Source organism: Hetaerina americana, unplaced genomic scaffold, assembly GCF_022747635.1.
Source record: "Hetaerina americana unplaced genomic scaffold, ioHetAmer1.1.p SCAF_7, whole genome shotgun sequence".
Lineage (NCBI taxonomy): Eukaryota > Metazoa > Arthropoda > Insecta > Odonata > Calopterygidae > Hetaerina > Hetaerina americana.
The window spans coordinates 73,474,115-73,493,757 of record NW_027287316.1 but is presented as its reverse complement, the minus strand read 5'-3'; the positions used below and the strand labels follow the sequence as shown (position 1 = coordinate 73,493,757).

General features: G+C 35.1%; 1 protein-coding gene across 1 annotated transcript; it reads left to right on the top strand.

Moving 5' to 3' along the window:
• Positions 1 to 4,229: 4,229 nt before the first annotated feature.
• Positions 4,230 to 17,593, top strand: LOC139696711 (ras-related protein Rab-18-B-like). The gene is made up of 5 exons (XM_071595548.1): positions 4,230 to 4,422; positions 4,507 to 4,621; positions 4,836 to 5,021; positions 11,619 to 11,744; positions 14,821 to 17,593. The coding sequence occupies exons 1-5, from the start codon at positions 4,352 to 4,354 to the stop codon at positions 14,899 to 14,901; spliced, it is 579 nt and encodes a 192-aa protein (XP_071451649.1). The 5' UTR covers positions 4,230 to 4,351; the 3' UTR covers positions 14,902 to 17,593.
• Positions 17,594 to 19,643: the final 2,050 nt, after the last annotated feature.

Below are 19,643 nucleotides of genomic sequence, written 5' to 3'. Positions count from 1 at the left end.
CCTTATGGTTGCTCGGTGGCATGTATACCTGGATAATAACTAAGTTCGTCGGTTCTGCTTTTATCTCCACTAGTAGTATTCTATCCGTTACCTGCTCAATGTTGACTACGCTTCTTCCTACCTCTTCATTTAATACTATGGCAACCCCTCGTTGGCTCTCGTCCCCACCGCTGTATATTATTCTATACTAATCACTCCAGTAATCCCCGCTATCTTTCCATCTCACCTCGCATAGACCTAAAATATCTATATTTCCCCTTCCCATCTCTCGCTTAACATTCTCCAATTTCCCCGTCCTCATCATTGTCCTAACATTCCACGTTCCTATTCTAACTAATTTGGTCTTCTTCTCCTGCGTCTTCTGTCCTGCTGCTGCTGGTTTTCCCTTGCAAGGGTTTCGTGGGATGACGACCGCGGAAGCCTTGCCTCCCCCGCTGCCGGGCACGACACACGGCCGATTGGGCCGAGCCCCGTGGTTGCCAGGACTCAAAATATCTCTATTGTCCATCATATTTTTCTAGGGAATGATAATTGAGGTGGTTTCCCGTTGCCTTCCTCAATAGTGTTTTTAACGTGACACCATCACTTACTGGCCGCCCCACTGGGGTCAGACGCCATTGCAGCCGCCTGACTGAGGAACAGACGCTGCGTGGACTACCTTTCGTCTGGCTCCTAACCTTCGACCTATCTGGCATGGGTGACCCTACCAGGAGCAAATTTTATTGCTCCCGCCAGTACAGCTCTAGGGGTCATCGGAACGCACAAGCCCTTCCACCACGTCAAGGTTGTAGTCCGGGGAGGGATATATATATATATATATATATATATATATATATATATATATATATATATATATATATATATATATATATATATATATATATATATATATATATATATATATATATATATATATATATATATATGCACTCATCATACAAGAATACTCGTCATACTTGTAGAATAATCAAATAATAAATCAAAACCATATATATATATATATATATATTTTTTTTTTTGACATACCTTGCATGAAAATGTTATGCACTCCATGGTGGCCAGTAGTATAAAGAGCCATATCCCAGTTATGCCTAGGTTTTGATTTATTATTTGATTATTCTACAAGTATGACGAGTATTCTTGTATGATGAGTGCATATATATATATATATATATATATATATATATATATATATATATATATATATATATATATGTCCAGACTAGATGTATTCTAACTAAAGGAATATAAATTAATGTTTGCTTTTACCCTTGAATTTCCCATATATATTTATATATAACGGTAAAAATACCACTAAAGGAATAGTAATTATTATTAATCATAGCCAAAACAAAAACATATATATTATATAATTACATATCATTGGAAATGTTTTTGTTTTTGCTTTGATTAATAATAATAATTACCATTTGTTAGGTTGTATTTTTTACTGTAGATTTTGGCTAATGTATCTAAAATAGATTGATAATCCAATTCCTATGTTAATATGAAATTTAAAAATGTTACATTGGTCATAACTATGTGCACATTAAGTAATTAAGCCTTTGTTTTATTGACCAAATATGCAATTTTTTGTATTTGGTTTTGAGAAGGTTTCTTGTCAATAAACATTATTATTAGCACATCAATCATACCGAAATGAAAAACCCAATAACTAATGTGAAATTGCCCCACTGAATTCTTTGATCAGCAATGACTATATTATTACTCTTCTTGTTATGATTGAATTCAAATAACATCAATATGAAACATTCAAATTTAAACATGTCCATTGCCTCCAGAAGACACAGCCGTTGAAAGCATATTATGGGAAGAATCAACCCCAGCCGCCCTCTTAAAAGTAGGCAAAGGATATGGTGAAGGAAATTAGAGAGTAAAAATAAATAGTTAAAACTAAATAAAATTAAATAGGGATGTGAAATGCGTGATCAGAAATATGACAACCTAATAAAAACAGCACTAACATAAAATATATATTACTTTTATGATATTAAAAATATTTGCAGAATAAATAAAAGTTAATTTAAATAATAAAATATTCTTATATATGTAGTTAATATCATTCCAATGTTATTCTGACTTCTGTTGTGGCTATTACGAACTAAAGAGTGGAGTCACATCGTCAGGCGAAGTTACTGATGCTGAAGGAAAGATCCCGCAAGGAAGACCAAGAGACAAGTGCATAGGGAAAATTAAGAAGGATATAAAATGGAACCTATCAGAGGGTGAGAGAATCAGCACTAAATAGGGAAGAATGGAGGGCTGCAGTAAAACAATCTTAGGATTGAAATACTGATGATGACCCAACAAAGTCAGGCACACATGTTGCCAGTCAATGATGGAATCCTTTTAGTTTTAATAATCATCAAGAGTTATTTCATGGATAGGGTAACTATATGAACTACAATAGGGTATGGAATGTTAGTCCTCATATGGATCACCGGCTATCAGCCCTTGCAAATATCAGGTTACCAGAGTTTGTGGGAAAGAAAAAGGTAATCCACCCTCCTTCTTGGGAGGGGTGATTAACAACCATAGGAGTGGTAATTTTGTTGTGAGCTGAACTGAAAACTAAGCAGTTCTGACAATTCAACAGAAGAAACCATAATCAAGATCCAATAGGAATTTTTTCAATGGTATTAGGTAAAAGTGGAATTAATCACAACCCCAATGCACACCAGATCCTGACAGCAATGAAAACTCCATTAGTTAATTATTTGCTCTCAAGCTAGACCCATGGATGATGGCAGTGATCTTTTGACTAACTTACACTCTCTTTTTCATGAACATATTCAATTCAGTAAGGGAGAATCAGCTGACAACAAAGAAAAGGAGTTACTGTTAAGTAACAAAAAAATAGGTTCAGTTGCATATGTGTGTGTTCATGCGGTGCAGACATTTCTCAAGGTTCATTTTTGTGACAAATGTAGAGCAACCCTTACAATAGAACCTACTTTATTACAAGACACCTTTTTATATTTTCTTTTACATGATGACCAACAAAACACAACCTTTGCCTCCGAAGAATTTCTTTCTGCTCTTGGCCAAGGCTTCACTGCAGCTAGGCATGAAATGACCCAGTAAAAATGTCACAGTAAAAATGTATCCAATTTGATAACCCCAATGCTGCCAGCAGATGATTTTCAATTTTTCAGGTGTTAATCGACTAGAATTGAATTTAAGAACTTCTTCCTTTCAGTTTTCACAGAAGCATCCATTAAGCAGTTTTCTATAGAAATGAATAAAATGAACCAATTAATTATTTTTACATTGCCTTTATTCAATAGCCCTGTTTATTAATTCAATATTTGTTTCTAATTCTTTCTCTTCTTACTTTCACATGTTCTAAAGACCGGATATGAATATTATAGGCCAATATTTTTCGCAGTTGATATATTTTTTCTTTTGCTGTATATTTCATAATATTCAGGCAGCGCATAATGTACAGTCACTTCTTGGTGAGTTCGCATATGCCTCCTGGGTATCTTTTTTCCACATGGTTATTTCCCATTCAATTAGGAAAATACTACTAAGCTGATAACCTCCTGGCTGGTTCATATTCAGCCGTAATATTTGTTTATTTTACAACTTTTTGTGATGCCATCAGCTTAAATTACTTTGCACGGTGATTTCATGCATATTTCTCAAGCGCACAATTCCGTGCAAAATTTCACAATTCTAATAATTATTCTTTTCCTTTATCGCAGAGTCAGGTGCAAGAAAAAAAGGAAGCAACATTGGAAGATTTCAGTGTTGCCTATCCAAAATTTGCATTCCTTTGTAAAGATGTGTAGTTAAAATTAGCATTTCTATGTGAGGGTCCGTTTTTAAATTAATAATTAGTGGTTTTTGATTAAACTTGACGAGTTTCTCCGTTCTATAAAGATATAACGGCCAATGCAGATGTTTTTCTTTCCTGCGAACATCGCCTGTCACCATCTAGCCACTTCCTGATGTCGGGGCTTTGATTTGGTATGAAAACTACTCAATTAATTGATAAAATGGAATCCTATGAAAGTTGGTATACTCAATTCAAGATTAAACGTAAGAATATTGTGAGCCAGTGCTATCTATCAACCAAGAATGTAACTGCGTCGTAGTTTCATTGTAAAACAACTCCCTCTTCGAATTGGGCTCCGAAAGAAAATGGAAAAAAAGGGGTTTTAAAAATATAAACTCCTACAGCCGTAATAAGTTAGCAACACTCGCCCTGCGGTGAAACGATAGAGTCGTAACACCTCATCGAGATGTGAGTGATATCAAGGAAACGAAATATCTCGCTCCGCAGTGGTGGATTTGTTTGGCCGGCATTTCATGTCTCTTGTTGATTATGGAAAATAATCCTTCTGTGATGCGTATGAAAATTATAATGCTGGGCGACTCTGGTGTCGGAAAATCTAGGTATCGTTGTATTTTTCTTGAAAGTTGTCAAGGATTGTTTGTTGAAATGTTGATTTGCTTTTTCAATTAAAAATTTGTTTATAGTCTATTATCGAGGTACTTGACCGGTACCTTGGAGAAAACTGGCAGTACTATTGCTGTATCTTATGGTGAGAAAAATATGGCCATAGATAACGCAGAAATTCAATTGAAAATATTGGTAAGCAGAATTGGAGTGTGTTTTATGCCATTATTTTTTGCGCTGCTCTGTTATGTTTCTTGTTATTCTCAGTACTTTCAACTCAAATCATATTCATAAGCTATCATATACATAGTTTTTTGGTGTCTATTCTTACATCTCATGACAACAATGATGCTTTTTCCAATAGCATTATTAATTTTGAAAGTATTATTAAATGCGTTTATATTTTTAGGACATCGCCGGGAATGAGCGTTTCAGATCAATAATGTCTTCCGATTATCGTGATTCGCACGGTGTGGTAATTGTGTACGATGTGACTGATGTAGATACGTTTAGACGGGTTGAAAATTGGCTGAAGGAGGTTCGACGTATTGAATCCAAACCAGTGGTCATAATTGTTGGAAATAAAATAGACCAGGTTAGTAAAATAATAAATATTGTCGATGGGAAGAGATTCGTTTATAAACTATAATTGAACGAATTCAAAATAAAACTGCCAATACATGCGTCTTTGAAAATAGAAATCTTGTGTCAAAGAAAATGTCTTTGGTTGTTCATTGCGTTAGCATACCACAAGACCTCGTCAAACAGAACGCATCGGGCTTATGATACACATCAGATATAACTTAAACCAGCACGTCAGGCATCTGAGAATTGTATTATTTTTCTATGAATTAAAAGTAATTCACCCGAGTACCGAGCTCTAGAGGCTAGCTATGAATAGTAATGCCTTTCAAATATGGCAGAGCTAGTTTTTCTAGCAGTCTGTGACTCTATCTAATATTTTATGCCAAAGTTATTCAAGTGAGTCTGTGATTTGGTCAATCTGCTGTTACACATGGAGAGAAGATTTTTTATTTGGGTGCTATACTCGTGTTCTTCATGGCTTGTGGGGAAGAAATTTAAATTATTTTTGACTTAATATTATGTAAATATAGGTGCATATATTAATATTTTTTAGGAGCCCAGGTGCATATCCAATGATCATATTTTATTAATATATGTACATATATTCTTCGTAATGTAAATTCCGTCTTTCGTATGATTTCCAATTATTTATTTTTCATACCAAATCTAAGTCCCGAGATCAGGAAATGACTTGGGTGATGTTTGCAGGAAAGGAAACGTCTGCATTGGCCATTTTATACTTACGGAACGCAGGAGGAACTCATAAAGCTCAGTTCAATATAAATGCCTATATTAACAACAAATATTTACTAAGGAATGCAAATTTCCGTTAGCACCTAAATCTTCCGATGATTCTTCCTAATTTTCTTGTACCTGACTTCGGGAAAAGAAAATTGACGTTAGAATTGTGCCCTAATGAGAAATGTAGATGAAATAATCGTGGAAGCAATTTCAGATGATGGTGTCACAAGGTAGTTGTAAAATAAACAAATGTTACGGCTGAATACGTGGTCTGTGCCATAAATGCAAGAACTGGTGCAATCTGGCGGCTATGACGCGGACTATAGCCCCGCCTACTAGCGGCGCTAGTTGCCTGAGACCCATTGAGCCACTGTGACTGGCGGATCGTCGAGCTGTGTGGTTGGTGTAGGTTATGTTACTTTGTGTCCTTGTTGTTACTGTTTGTCGCAAATGGAAATTAACGAAATCGCGGAATCAAGTTTTTGGTGAAGCGCGGTAAAACTTATCAAACATTACTGAAATGTTGAAAGCTCTTTACGGTGATAATGCTCTGAGGGAAACATCCGTTTTCAAGTGGATTAAGCGTTTAAAGATGGCTAACAAGACGCCACGGATGATGCAAGGCCGGGACGACCTTCAACCGTGTTGACGACAAACATTGATCGTGTGCGGTCCCTTGCCATTACCGATTGTCGAAAAACTGTCAGAATGATAGCTGTTGAACAGAATTTAGGAAAATTAACAGTGCACGCTATTTTTTCTGAACATGATGGATGGGTGCACCATGACAATGCATCTGCACTTTCAGCATTGATTGTTCGCCAGCTTCTGGCAAAAATTCAATCACCATCCTTGATCATCCTCCTTAGTTGACAGATCTTGCCACCTGCAACTTTTTGCTATTCCTAAAATGCAAAAATGTGATGAGGGGATACCACTGGGAAGATGTGGACATTGCGTTTGAAGGTGATCATCGATTGACTGTTTGTGAACCTGAAAATGATCTCGTAATACCGAAAAATACTGTTTGGGAAATTTTGAATAAGAATGTAGGAATGACTCAAGTGTTTGCAAAATTCATTCACATGCAGGAAGCAGGAGCAGGAAGACATTTACTCTGAAATCGCTCAGGACAACATGAAAATGTCCTCAAGAATGTTATTACTGGTGATGAAGTTTATGGTTACTATCCTAAAACTAAACAACAATCTTCATAGTGGAAGCGTCCAGACGAGCCGCGGCTGAAAAAAAGCTCGTCGAAGTCGGAGCTATGTCAAGTAAATGCTTATTATTTTTTATTGTGAGGTTGTTGTGCACTGCGAATTCGCTCCAAGAGGTCAGACGATCAACAAAGAATATCATGTTGAAGTTCTGAAAACATTGTGTGATGCTGTGAGAAGAAAATGACCACGTCTCTGGTCAAGTGACGACTGGCTTCTTCACCACGATAACGCACCAGCGCATTCATCGAACTTGTGCCGCAGTTTTTGGCAAAACACAAGATTGTACAGCTATGCCAGCCTCCGCACAGTGCTGACATAGCTCCCTGCGACTTTTGGATGTTCCCAAAATTGAAAAGGCACTCAAAGGAAAGCTGTACGATGACATCGAGACGATTGAAAGTAATGCAACAAGCAAGCTGAAGGCCATTCCAAAATCCATGTTCGAGGACTGCTTTAAGATGTGGAAGCACCACTGGGAGAGTGTGGTTCAATCAAATGGGGACTACTTAGAAGGATGCCACGGTCCGGAAGACCAAGATTAGCACCAATGCGGAGGTATGAATGCAGGTCGGATAGCTTTCAGACACACCTCGTATATTTGAAAAGATGTTACATTTCTATTTGCATGGCTACTAGCTTCCACAAATAAACTTTTTGTCAAGATCACCTTTGAAGAAGCAGCACCTTTTTCCCATGATCAGCAGTTCTCTCTCTTTTTCAGTTCCTATCATAAGTTGAATTTCAGTAAGTTTGCGGAATCTTATTTTTCATCATTTTACTTAAGAAAACTAGAGAGTCTTGTCAAAGTAGCTACTGAATACTGATAGTATTGTCGCGCTGCTTGCTATTTAACCCACCATAGCCATGCACCAAGGGTCAAAGTCCAGCTATAACAAGATATGAAATTTGTGGGGTAAAACAAACTTAAAGATAAATAAACCCTGTTAGAAACACTTTGGAAAATAAGTTTCATTCATTTCATTTGGTTGCCTTCGAATAGCTATGGTTGCATGCTTGCCTGTGCACATGCTGGGGCCAGCACCAGCTGAGTGGGCTGCATCCAGGCACTTATTCACCTCTCCCTTCATCCCCTTCCGCTCACACTATGTACCAATTTCATTTGACACCATCAGCATGAATACTGGAAAGCATTGGTTTATAATCTGCTACACTCTAACAAATAATTTTTTTCTACATGCGGTTTAATTACAATCGTTATTAAAGCAATATCCTTAAATTCCACATGGGGATCGAGATGGTGCGGGGGCTATTGTACTGGCTTCCCACCCATAGGGCCCGGGCTCAAAACCCAGCAGTGTTGAATATATTTCATAGGTATCTCGATCCCTACTTGAGGTGCTTTCTTGAGGGCACTTTGAGTGAGTACGCCGTCCGTCGGATGGGATGTTAAGCTGTGGACCCCTTGGCACCTTTCGTTAAAGAGTAGGCTAATGCCAATGCCGGGTTTCTCTCAACCCTTCCTTTCCCATCCACCCCTAATGGCGCCAATGACCTCAGCTGTCGGTCGCCTCCCCTAAATACTACTACTTAAATTAGATAACATTTAGAAGATGTTTGTCGTCATAGCATAATATCCTTGCCCTCCTGCATCTTGCATTTTTGCATGCTCACACGAAAGCAACCACTTTTGAGATGACATTAGAAAGACCTTTCTATGGTGACTACAAATGAGTTTGATACACAGTTCCACGGTTGATATAGTGGAAGGAATCCATGATAAAGCAAGGCTATTACACTTTTCGACAAAATAAAGCTGTATTGCACAACATGCATTTTGACTCACAGAGCTATCCTCAGGTACAAGACATAGCGACAAGAAAGTTACAGATGAGTTTCTTAAAAGAGACATGAATATGAAAATAATTTAGAGGTTAGGGTAGTATTGTCGAGCAATCACTTGACCAGTGGGAAGAAAATCTATCAGCAGAATCCCTTTCGTATCCCAGAAAACTGAAGCCATCACCTTTTCGGCTGACTTTATTGCCTTAGTTTTTTGTTGGTGGTGAATCAACATGTTTCCTCTGCTTTGACTCCTGTTTTGTCTCTGTCGTATATCAGTGGAGCCAAATCTCTTCTGTGGTCACAAACCACCTCAGTTAATTTGTTGGGGGTCTCTTAGATGCGTTTTTGATCCTGCGGAAATAGTCATCCTTTTTAAAATAAATTTTTCTCATGTCCAATGCCATGATTAAAATGTGATGTGCTGGTTCAGCTGACATCCCTACAGCTTCAGTGATATCTCACACTTTCAGTCAGCTATCCTCTGTGACCATTTAATGCACTTTTGCAATAATTTCTGTCTTAATAATATGTCTGTCTAATCATGTTGTCTTTCATTTTAGCATGGTGTCATAAACCATCCCTAATTTTCCCCAGGGAAACAACTCTTATTTAACACTAATTTATTAAACATGAAACCAAACATTTATTACTAATTTTAAATAATTCTTCTATGTATTATCTTCTATCATTTTCAAGTGCTTTTGGGATCAATGGCCTAGCCCAATATGTTCAGGTGGTGGAAAATTGTTTTGCCAAACCCATTACCAGTGTGTACTTGAGGCTTGTATGCTTCTCTCGACAACCAAATGCCCTCTGTTAGTTGCTAAGATAAGTCTTTCTGTGAAAAGAATGGCAACCTAGTGCTAACCTAATATTGTCATATGTTCCTGGTATAGGTTCGACAACTGCAGGTTCATAAGGTTAATGGGGTAATTTCCTCATAAGACTTCATGAAAGAATATCACCATGTATGTAATTGAATATTAGTCTCCACACATGCGCATCCTATTTAGAGGATATGTGGCAACATTGAGTTTGATCTGTCACTTTGAGGAAATGCCCCTAACTCCTTGCAGTAGAATCACCCTTTCTTGTTCTGTCAAAATATAAAGGGTCATTCAAATGCTATTTGGCTATGATGATAATAACAACTGTGAATTCATGTTCACACATTGTTTCATTTTGTTTGGAAAATTGAATGTTTTTAATATTTTGTATTTGTTTTGATAAGACATTGCTGGAAAGATTCATATGCATACTATGGTACTTGGTCAAAATATGACTATCTTAAAACACCATAATCTTCTGAGTTGAAGAAGATATAATGGTATGAGTGTAATATTTTCATATTCTTATTCAGTTTCTGTGATTTTTGCTTTGCTGTGCTTCAGATGTACACATGTCATTACTCGGTGATATCAGCTTTAGCATATCCAATGTTAATGACCGTGATCATTCTTACTAATGACTTTTGATCACTGCTTTTCACTCAATGCAAACTTCTGTTTCATATGCAGATGAAACCACATTTTTATACACTAACAAGAATTATAGTGAAACATTGAGAATAGTAGCAGAGGTACTAAACATGCCAAATGAATTGTTTACAGACTGAACATTTTGTTAATTACTCAAAAACCAATAATTTTCTTTTGGGTTTAGAGAGGTTGAAAATCAAGAGTATATCAATAAAACTTGAAGGCTTTTACCGAGGTAGAAAACTATTTTGGGATAGCCATTTACAAGATATATGCTCAAAGCTAAGCTAAGTTTAATACAGTATTGAAATTAAATTTAAAATACTTCGCCTTTCCACAAAAAAGTATTTTAAATTTAATTTCAATATGAAGAATTTCCACCAAGTGACGCCAGAAACTGTTTCATTTATACAGTATTTAATTTAGAAAGTAAGATGTATTATATCACCAAATATTATGGGTATTATGCATACTTTCAAAGTCAAATTAACAATGGCATAATTTAATTAGCACATTCTGGCAGTGCAAAAAAAAATGCTTGAAAAAAAAAAAACATTTAGGGCTCTTTTTATTTCAAAAAATGTATAAATTGTAAGCCCTTCTATTAATTAGTTATTTTAGAATTTTTAAGTTAAAACACAAAAGAAAATCAGTCAGTCCCTTCTATCAGAGTAGATGGTCAAAATCATGATACTAGAAGGAAAGAAGGGTTTGATGCACCCTTTTGTAGAATCAGAAAAAAAACAAAGGAAAACACATGCATCATGGTTGCAATTGTTTAATAGACTACCGGATGAAGCTAGAATAGTAAGTATTGTCAGCTCTAGAAAATATATCAAAAGGTGACTACAGTCTCATCCATTTTATAATGCTGATGAGTTCCCTGGTTTCGGCTTTTAGGGACCGACATCTTACTTTCTTTTAACTCAGAAATAACTTCTAATTGGTTTTGCTATGTTATATAGACTGAGCTGTGCTTCTTTTTGATGTCTTAATTCCCTGTACCTGTGAGTCATGTATTTGAATATTGTGTCTGAGATTTCTTTTTTGGATTTCTGTACAATATCTTTACGAGATTAGTTCTACACACTGTTACCTAAAAGATCAATAAACATTATTATTATTCAATGACATGCTCATCAAAAAAGCATCTATTGTTTTACTGTTGGGGAAATTGAAAATTATTTGACTCGTTTGTTGTTCAATATTATTTAACCTGGCTTCTGATTGAATATTGTACTGTTTTGTGTACATATTAGGTAATAATTTATGAATTTTTGGTTGAGGTAATCTGTATGGAAAAATTTTAAATGCTATTTTTAATACTATACAACCTAATTCATGGTGATTAATTAATTTTAGGTGAATCGCAGAGTTCCTCGAAGTGAAGGTTTGCAGTACTCAAAGGACAAAGGAGTACTTTTCATGGAAACCAGTGTATTACTTGGGAGTGGGATAGGACATATTTTTGAGAAGCTGGTACGAAAGGTGAGTCAATTATTAATTACGATATGGCTCTAATTCCATGGAAAACTACCTCAAAATTAATTTTATGATGCCAGAAACACTGTAGTAATTAGGGTAACCATTCGGCCATGAAAACTGAATTTCTGTTTTTGAAAAACTGTTACATGGAGAAAAATTTTTTGTTCTTTCTGTAATTTGACCTGCCTCTGGCCCTTTTTTAATGTAATTTTGAGGAAGTTCAATAGTCAAAAGTCATTTCATTCATTGAGAACAGCTTGGAAGCAGTCCACTCAAGGTTATGGATTTTGTTGTTTCAATGTATTAATTTTGCTCATTTTGAATTGTCATCATTTTTACATCATGGAAGTAGTGGACGCTGGGGGTACCAGAGGTTAGAAATGTTACACAATGTCTGCCATTTTTAGACCAAATTTGTCTAGTGTCTGGTGAAATAGTGATGACTGTCTAAAATAAAATGTGCCGTGTTGTAACTGTTCTTGTTTACCCTTGGATACAATTTTTCTCATGTTGCATTATTTTTTTGGGTATGCCTCTAGCTTCGAATTTTGTACCTTTATCTTTATGTAATTCCTAAAGTAGTTGATAATTGAGATATTTAGCTGATGTCTGGATTTTCCTATTAACTTTACTCTTACAGAGACTTTGAGCTCTTAATGCATGAGCATAAAGAGGTATGGAAAGAATGTACGAGTAAACCACTCCTTGGTTGCGATGCCACTGTTTATAATGTGGAATAAGATAGGCTACAGGTCTTACTTCCTATATCTGTCACCATAAGAAATTTTGATCAAAGTACTCTTTATGATGTCACCTTGAACTGCAACAACCTCTTCCATTTAAATAACCTTATTTTTGAGAGGGAGATAACTTTGGGGGTTCTAGGAAATACTCTTGCTGCGTTTGGAAGAAAATGAAATCACAATTATTTAGATTATTTTTCATTCAATTAATGGTGAAGTAAAATCAACCAAAAGCTAAGCAATTTTGTGGTGACTAAAATTTCATGCATCGAGCCTTCTGTGATGAGCAGCATTGCAATTTTTGTCTCTCCACCTTTTTATCAAATGCTGCCAATGAAATCATGGGATCAAGCAGTATTGAGCATGAAAATAAATGAGGGCCACTTCAGCATATTACTTTGCTTCAAGAAAACAGGAACCCACCAGCTGCCTCCTGTGGTATTCCAGAAAAGTAAGGACCCACGTTGCAATAAGCCCATCAACCAAAAAATTCCTCCGTATGGAGATTGGAAAAGAAAATACTTCGTTTTTCCACGTATATTTTACTATGCACAATCTAGGTTTTGACTTACAAAGTCATCATCAGGTGAAGAACAGAGAACACTCGGCTTTATATGCTACACGGAGAAGAAGAGGGGAGAAGTGCTGGTAAAGTGGGAGGAGAGGAAAGAGAAGAAAAACTGGTGTGTGTGTATGAGGGGAAAGCATAGAGGGCAGTTGGGTATGGCGTCAGGGAGGGAGAGGGGTTGTGGAACAGAGAGAGGTCCAGGAAGGGAGGTGGGATGAATACATCAGGTCATTATCCATTTTCCACTGTTCTCCTCATCTAACAACTTGGTGAAAAACAGTCTGTTGTTGCCATTTTGTAGACAATATATTTTGTATTTGGGCAGGTTTCCAAAGACAACAGATTCTTCGAATCTTCTTTAATGTCTAGTTACCTTTAATTATTAGTTTATATGAATGAGATTACTTATGAATGAGTTAACTTGAGATTACAGATGAATCTGATTTTATTAACCAATAAATATTGCTCATTCATGAATGTGAGCATTGTAACCACACTAACGATATCTGTCTTTTCTTGAGCTTGACTAGTGGTCATAAAACTGATTTTTGACCTTTACAGGAGATTAAAGTCAACCTTGAGTTCAATGAGATATTACAAAACTTAGCCTAAGTATGCTGTTATTTAGAAATGGGTTGACGGCTCCCAAATGGTGAGCATATTCTTCATCTGTTAAATCATGAGGTAGGAATGTCTATGTGATTTTTGCGCTTGACTTAACTAGTATGTTTGTGTAATGACTGTGGAGTGATATTTATATTTCCCTCTTATCAATATTCTTCTCTTTCAAAGTTATCCTTACTATTCTCCAGCTGTCACCTCTTTCTTTTGTTTTTTTTTTCGGTTTTCAAGCTTAGAACAATACTCCCAGGGTGCCTTTGAAAGTATTTCCTTCATGTGACTGGGTCTGTATCTTTGTGGGTACAGGTGTGGCTGGGTTGCCTCATTGTCTAATTCCACCAAAGCACAAAAGGTCTCACTTCAACTGAACCAGACTGTAGATTATACCTTCAGTATCGGCCGGCTCAAACATCTTTATTCCTCTTAGTGCTGCCACTATGGGTGATCAAAGTGAGTGAGAAATACTGAGGGTATTTCAAAGAAATTATATTCTGAAGTCCAGCCTACTTTGGTAGCTTCTTTCTGTCATTTACTTAACAAAGTCTTTTCAATCAGTCTACTTGGCCACTCCAAGGCCCGTATGCTCGATAGCATTATTCCAATGACACGATACCTGTTCTACCCTATGCCGTGGCCCATTATACCATTGTCCAATCTGATGGAATTATCCCTTCCTCATCATGAGACAGTTATCACTGACCTAGACTAATGCACGAGCTAACAGCATGGTTGCCATGTATCAGTTGGTGATGGACATGGCTACCCAAGTGCAACTCACGAAATGGGAGAAACAAAATGCAATGTTTGCCAGAGATTCTGAGGTGGATTTCTGCATGTGTAGAAATTCTATAAATATTAAAGTAATTGATTTAAGAAGATCGATTTTCATTTAAAAATACAGAAATTATTTATATAATACTCTCTAAAACTGAAAGGTCAAAACAATTGTAGGTGGTTGGTAACACCATTGTAATTTGTAATCATTTCCACTGCGCAGTCACCTTGTGGTTTATGTGGGTGCTTCAGAACAAATTACATTGGATCAGAAATTATTTAAAAGTGAACTTCTTTTGCCCAGATTACTTGTATTATTATCTTATCTGAAGTTATCATGGTATGTAACCTACTGCATTTTCTCTATTACTAGATTCTTCAGGAAAGAGTATCAGAGGGGAGAGAACAAGGGAGCCCACTGAGAAATATGATCCCGTCATGTTCATGTATGTAGTGATTGCGTGAATTTAAATGTGCCATTTTTAAGCTTGTCACATTTAGACAACTTTTGGTTTGTATAAATGCATGCATTACTGGTTTGTATGCATTACATTCTCTTGCCATCTGTTAGCCCAAATAAATTTGTGCCATTTTTAAGAAAAATCCATCTTGTAGGATGAAAATTACATGCATATGGGCACAAGGTAAAGTTGATACTGGTAGCTCCTGGAGGTAGACACTAGTTCATATATGGTTCAACACATATGCAAGTAAATATGGTGTTCAATATTTGATAAATTCAAAGAATCATATTTTCATAATACTTTTATGATGTTTGGTTTTGTAGCTGATGTGTCAAGGCTATTAAAATTGAGGTATTGGGAAAATGAATATAAAATGTGGATTGGATGTTATTTTAAAGTTACTGTTGGCATCTGTGAGTTCACGGTGGCTGCAGACAGACCTAAGCAGCTTTGGGCAAAACTTTTCAATGAGCTTCAGCAGTTTGCCTTTTTTCAGAGAATAATGTGGTCAATAATAAAATCAAAGTTGTATTCTTATATTATGAGTGTTAAATGCATTTTAGGTAAAGCATGGTCCCATCTGAAAGTGTAAGGATGTGACTTTTGAATTAATATTGCACTCATACCTTAATATAGGAGTATTCCATTGTTATCATCTTCTGTTAAATGTGAATAATCACTTAATTTGTGTTCTTGGTATACCTATAAAAATGCTAATTTGTATGATGTAATTGTTTGCAAAGTGTATCTTTAGGTGTAATTATTATTTTCCAAGTTAAAATGCCGTTTAAAAATCAAATAATTCCATTTTAAGCAGTTAATTTACCTTAGATATCTGAACATGAACCTTTAAGTTTGATTTGTTATGAATACTTTCTTTGTAATTAAGGTATATTTTATTTTTCGCTTCTCCCGTGATTCATAAGCATTTTTGTATCGGAAAAACTACTATTCACCAAAGAGAGAAACATGTCAAAATGAAAAGAAATATGTCAAACCATGAGCAATCAAGGGAATGCAAGTCTGTCTGTATTCATCTGAGAGTAAGGAAACCCTTTATGATTTTTTTTATTTTCTCGCTGTAATAAACAATTAGATTGGTGGCTTTGAAATGAATAACATCCAATGACAGGGAAAAAAGTTTTCAAGGTCCTTGGAATCGGTTGTATTATACTGTCACTCAAGTATGCTTGTTATAATGTCTAGATTTTGTTTGATTTATGATTCAGTAGTATAATTACTTGAATTATTTAAAAAAGTAATAGGAAATTGAAAATCTTGGGACTGACAAAAATTCAAGTCGGTGAAAAATTAGAACTCTTCATTATTCACAAATGAAGTCTTCCATTGTTGTTTCAACCCAAGAGAGTGAGGGAAACAGGCCAGTTTATTCTTGTCTTTGGAGTAGTATTGTTCATGAAATATGGTGCTGCCCTATTCCTGATGGGTGGCTCAAAATATGGTGCATCTGCTCAATTTCTGTTTTCTATAATGATAGTTTTAGCTCTCTGATGTTCATTACTATTCTATTGAAAATTGAATGCGGGTTAACACCATTTGTGCCTTCTGCTGATATAGGTCCTTTGATAAATATACGAGGCCATCAGTATCCTCTCCAATTTTTTATTGAGAATGGAGGTCTTTCCTTTTGATCAGTAAGATAGTCTACACTGGTGAAACATGGGTAATATTATTTAAATAAGTATAACTGCAGATAAAAAAATGTCATAAAGGCATTCAAAAGCAGTGATAAATGTTTTCTGTTGCTTTTGAAGGATATTTTTGCATTATAGATGAACATGTTATAGTTTTCATTTAACAATTTGAATTTTATATACCTCAGGTCTATAAAAGTCTTCCAGATATTGTCTCAGGTGATGACATTAGAGTCATGATGATACTGTGTGAAACTAATGCTTATAAAAAATAATTCTAAGTGAATTTACCAAGGTCTTTTTTTGGTAAAATCTATAGCATACCTCACAACTTAATTGGGTTTTTTTAATAGGACACTTTAAAAAATCTGTTCATTTTTCATTCTGGACTCACTGACTTTTTGTTAACACTCATGATTTTTCATCAATAGTGGTTTTGTGATAAGGTGAAGGAATTGTTTCCTGAGAAGTCACTATTTTGGATTATCTTCAAAATGATTTATGAATACACCAAACAAAACTTGAGTTATATCTATAATTTTAAAATGACTTTAAATGAATTTCCAAAGAAACTGCGGGAGATGCCACAACAGTAACTTTTTACGGAGTTATCCGCTAATGTGCAAATGATTTTTACGCTCTGAACTTGTTGCATTGACTTTTAATGAAGTTGATTATCAAGTAACAAGTTTTTCCTAATGCTGTTAAATGTATTTTTATGATACTCAAAATCCATTTGTTACTGGTCATCTTCCCAAGTCTCCATATTTTGACACCTGGAGGAGGAAGAAAAATGTTTGTTGTGTATATGTTTTTGTATGAATAAAAGGTTCCTATTAAGGAAGGTTTCAATTTGAATAATAAGTTTTAAAGGTGCTTAAAGGTTGATATATTCTTTTGCTATGTATTGGAGGGTCCTGATTGATATCTTCCTTGATTTATTTTGTAAGTTCAAATATTATAAATTGAAATATTGAATATTATATTTTCGAGTGTAAAATGTCATTTAATAAAATTTTATACTGCATTTCTATCATTTATAGTGTAGCCAAAGTAGGTACTTTTTTTCAATACATTGTTATGAATTTTGAATTATATTAATCTTCATAAAAAAGTGTTTTTCATATTAGTTGAGAAAAAATCTAAATAATAGAATGTAAGTATCCCTGGAAATATTTTCACAGGGAATACTCGCCTTATGACGACAATTCTATTTACAATGGTTGTAAAACTATTGCTTAAGTCTCAGTGTGGCATGATTGTATGGTCCAATTATGGCTGCAGTTCATTTTTTGTAGGTATTGATAATGGGACACCATAAGCAAAAAACCTAACTCTTCAAAATCAAAGTTCGGTGTGTATTACGCTTGTGTTCTTATGAATAAATATGAAACTATAACCAAATTAATTTATTCCAGAATTTTACTACCATTGACATTTTTCACAATTATATCATTGCTTTTCAGTAATAAATTTCATTTTAACCAATCTGTTATTATTTTTTAAAAATTTTACGGTGGTTAAATTTAAGTTGTCCCACAAAAACAAAATATGTAAATGTACACACACATGAGAAATGGTTATAATAAAATTATTGCTTGTCACACGTATATGAAAACAATTTATTTAGATCAAAAACCAATTCCTGATTTAAAAAAAAATTAGCGTCTGATATGATTAATCTTTTATGCTCACCAATAAATGATTGTAAATTGGTGAAAACTAAGGGTCTCTTCCTTAAACCACTGGATTTAGTTTTTGCCGCCACCCCTTAGAAAATACTCCATTGGTTTAATAAAGTAATCTTAGGTATTAGCAATGAATGATCTACAGACCAGTTTCAAAATACTGCTGATGACAGAATTTGCTGGCTGCTGCATAATATCCTTATGATTTGACCAACCCCTTTCATGGGGTAAAACACATGAAAAATAAATTTTAAATGTATGGTTAACTACATTCATCTAAGTCGTCAATAGATTAATCCGAATCACGCTCACTGCCTGCCAATCAATTTTTAATTATATACAAATGCGAAGCTATTAGTTATCATTGATGCTCTGTAACTGTTGTGGAACATATTTAAAAGATCTTATCCTATAAAGATCCGATTTTATAAAACCTCAGTTACACAGGTAGTTATGTTAACCCCTTAATTTGTTGTACATTTACAGAGTGAAATTTCCTGCATGTAAGGCCACAGATGGTTATATCTTCCCAAAAGTTCCATGACATTATTTAAATAATATCATTATTTGTGTTTAATTACAACATAGTTTGAATAAATGGGTTAGCTTCCATGGATACATTTAAATTGATCGATTTGTTGGCAGAAATTTGACAGTACATACATTGAAAATAACTGGTAGAAAAACCTTCGGCTAAATCGAGAATGTGTTGTCCTCGATAAACTTTCACTACTTTATAATATTAATACTCTATAATGAATCTTTCATTCCATTTTTAAACTACATTTTCGATATTGCTCATACACTTCTGAGTATGGTAAAAAAGATTAGCATGAAACTGGTTTGATGACTGACTATTCTCAACCAGACGACGTTAGTGAAAGAGTTTGAGTGAATTTCAATGAATTCACTGTGGATTAACTTCACTGCCTGCTGAATTTTTAATCCCGGAGAATATTTAACCAGTTAGTTACCAGTTATTCAATAACCCTTCCTCCCAACGATAGGTATGTTGTATATCCACAGTTCTTTTTCAGAGAGTTATACTTTATCTTACAGAAAATGGAAGAAAGATAAAATATTTTTAATTTACTCTGGAAACAGGAATGGTATTGAAAACATTGGCCGATGGCCAAGAGATGAAAATTATAATTAAGTCAACCTTTTCAATTAACTCCATCAGAATTTGCTTCGTCTCAGATCATCCCTTTTAGATGAAATGAGTTCATTCCACAGAGAGGAATTCATAAATCCAAACTACCTGTTTTAATTTATTTAAATAGGTACCCCGAAAGCCGCCGCTAGGGTGAGTGGCAGGGGGTGAATACACTCCTGACTGATATCGACTCGAATTTGGCGCTACCGCGGACGGACGATGTTAATATTATC

Excerpts from the sequence above, each read along its gene's own strand:
- LOC139696711 (XM_071595548.1), top strand. The coding sequence starts at position 4,352 with ATGGAAAATAATCCTTCTGTGATGCGTATGAAAATTATAATGCTGGGC. Across the intron at positions 4,423-4,506 it reads TCTGGTGTCGGAAAATCTAG|TCTATTATCGAGGTACTTGA; the intron begins GTATCGTTGTAT and ends ATTTGTTTATAG. Across the intron at positions 11,745-14,820 it reads TTGAGAAGCTGGTACGAAAG|ATTCTTCAGGAAAGAGTATC; the intron begins GTGAGTCAATTA and ends CTCTATTACTAG.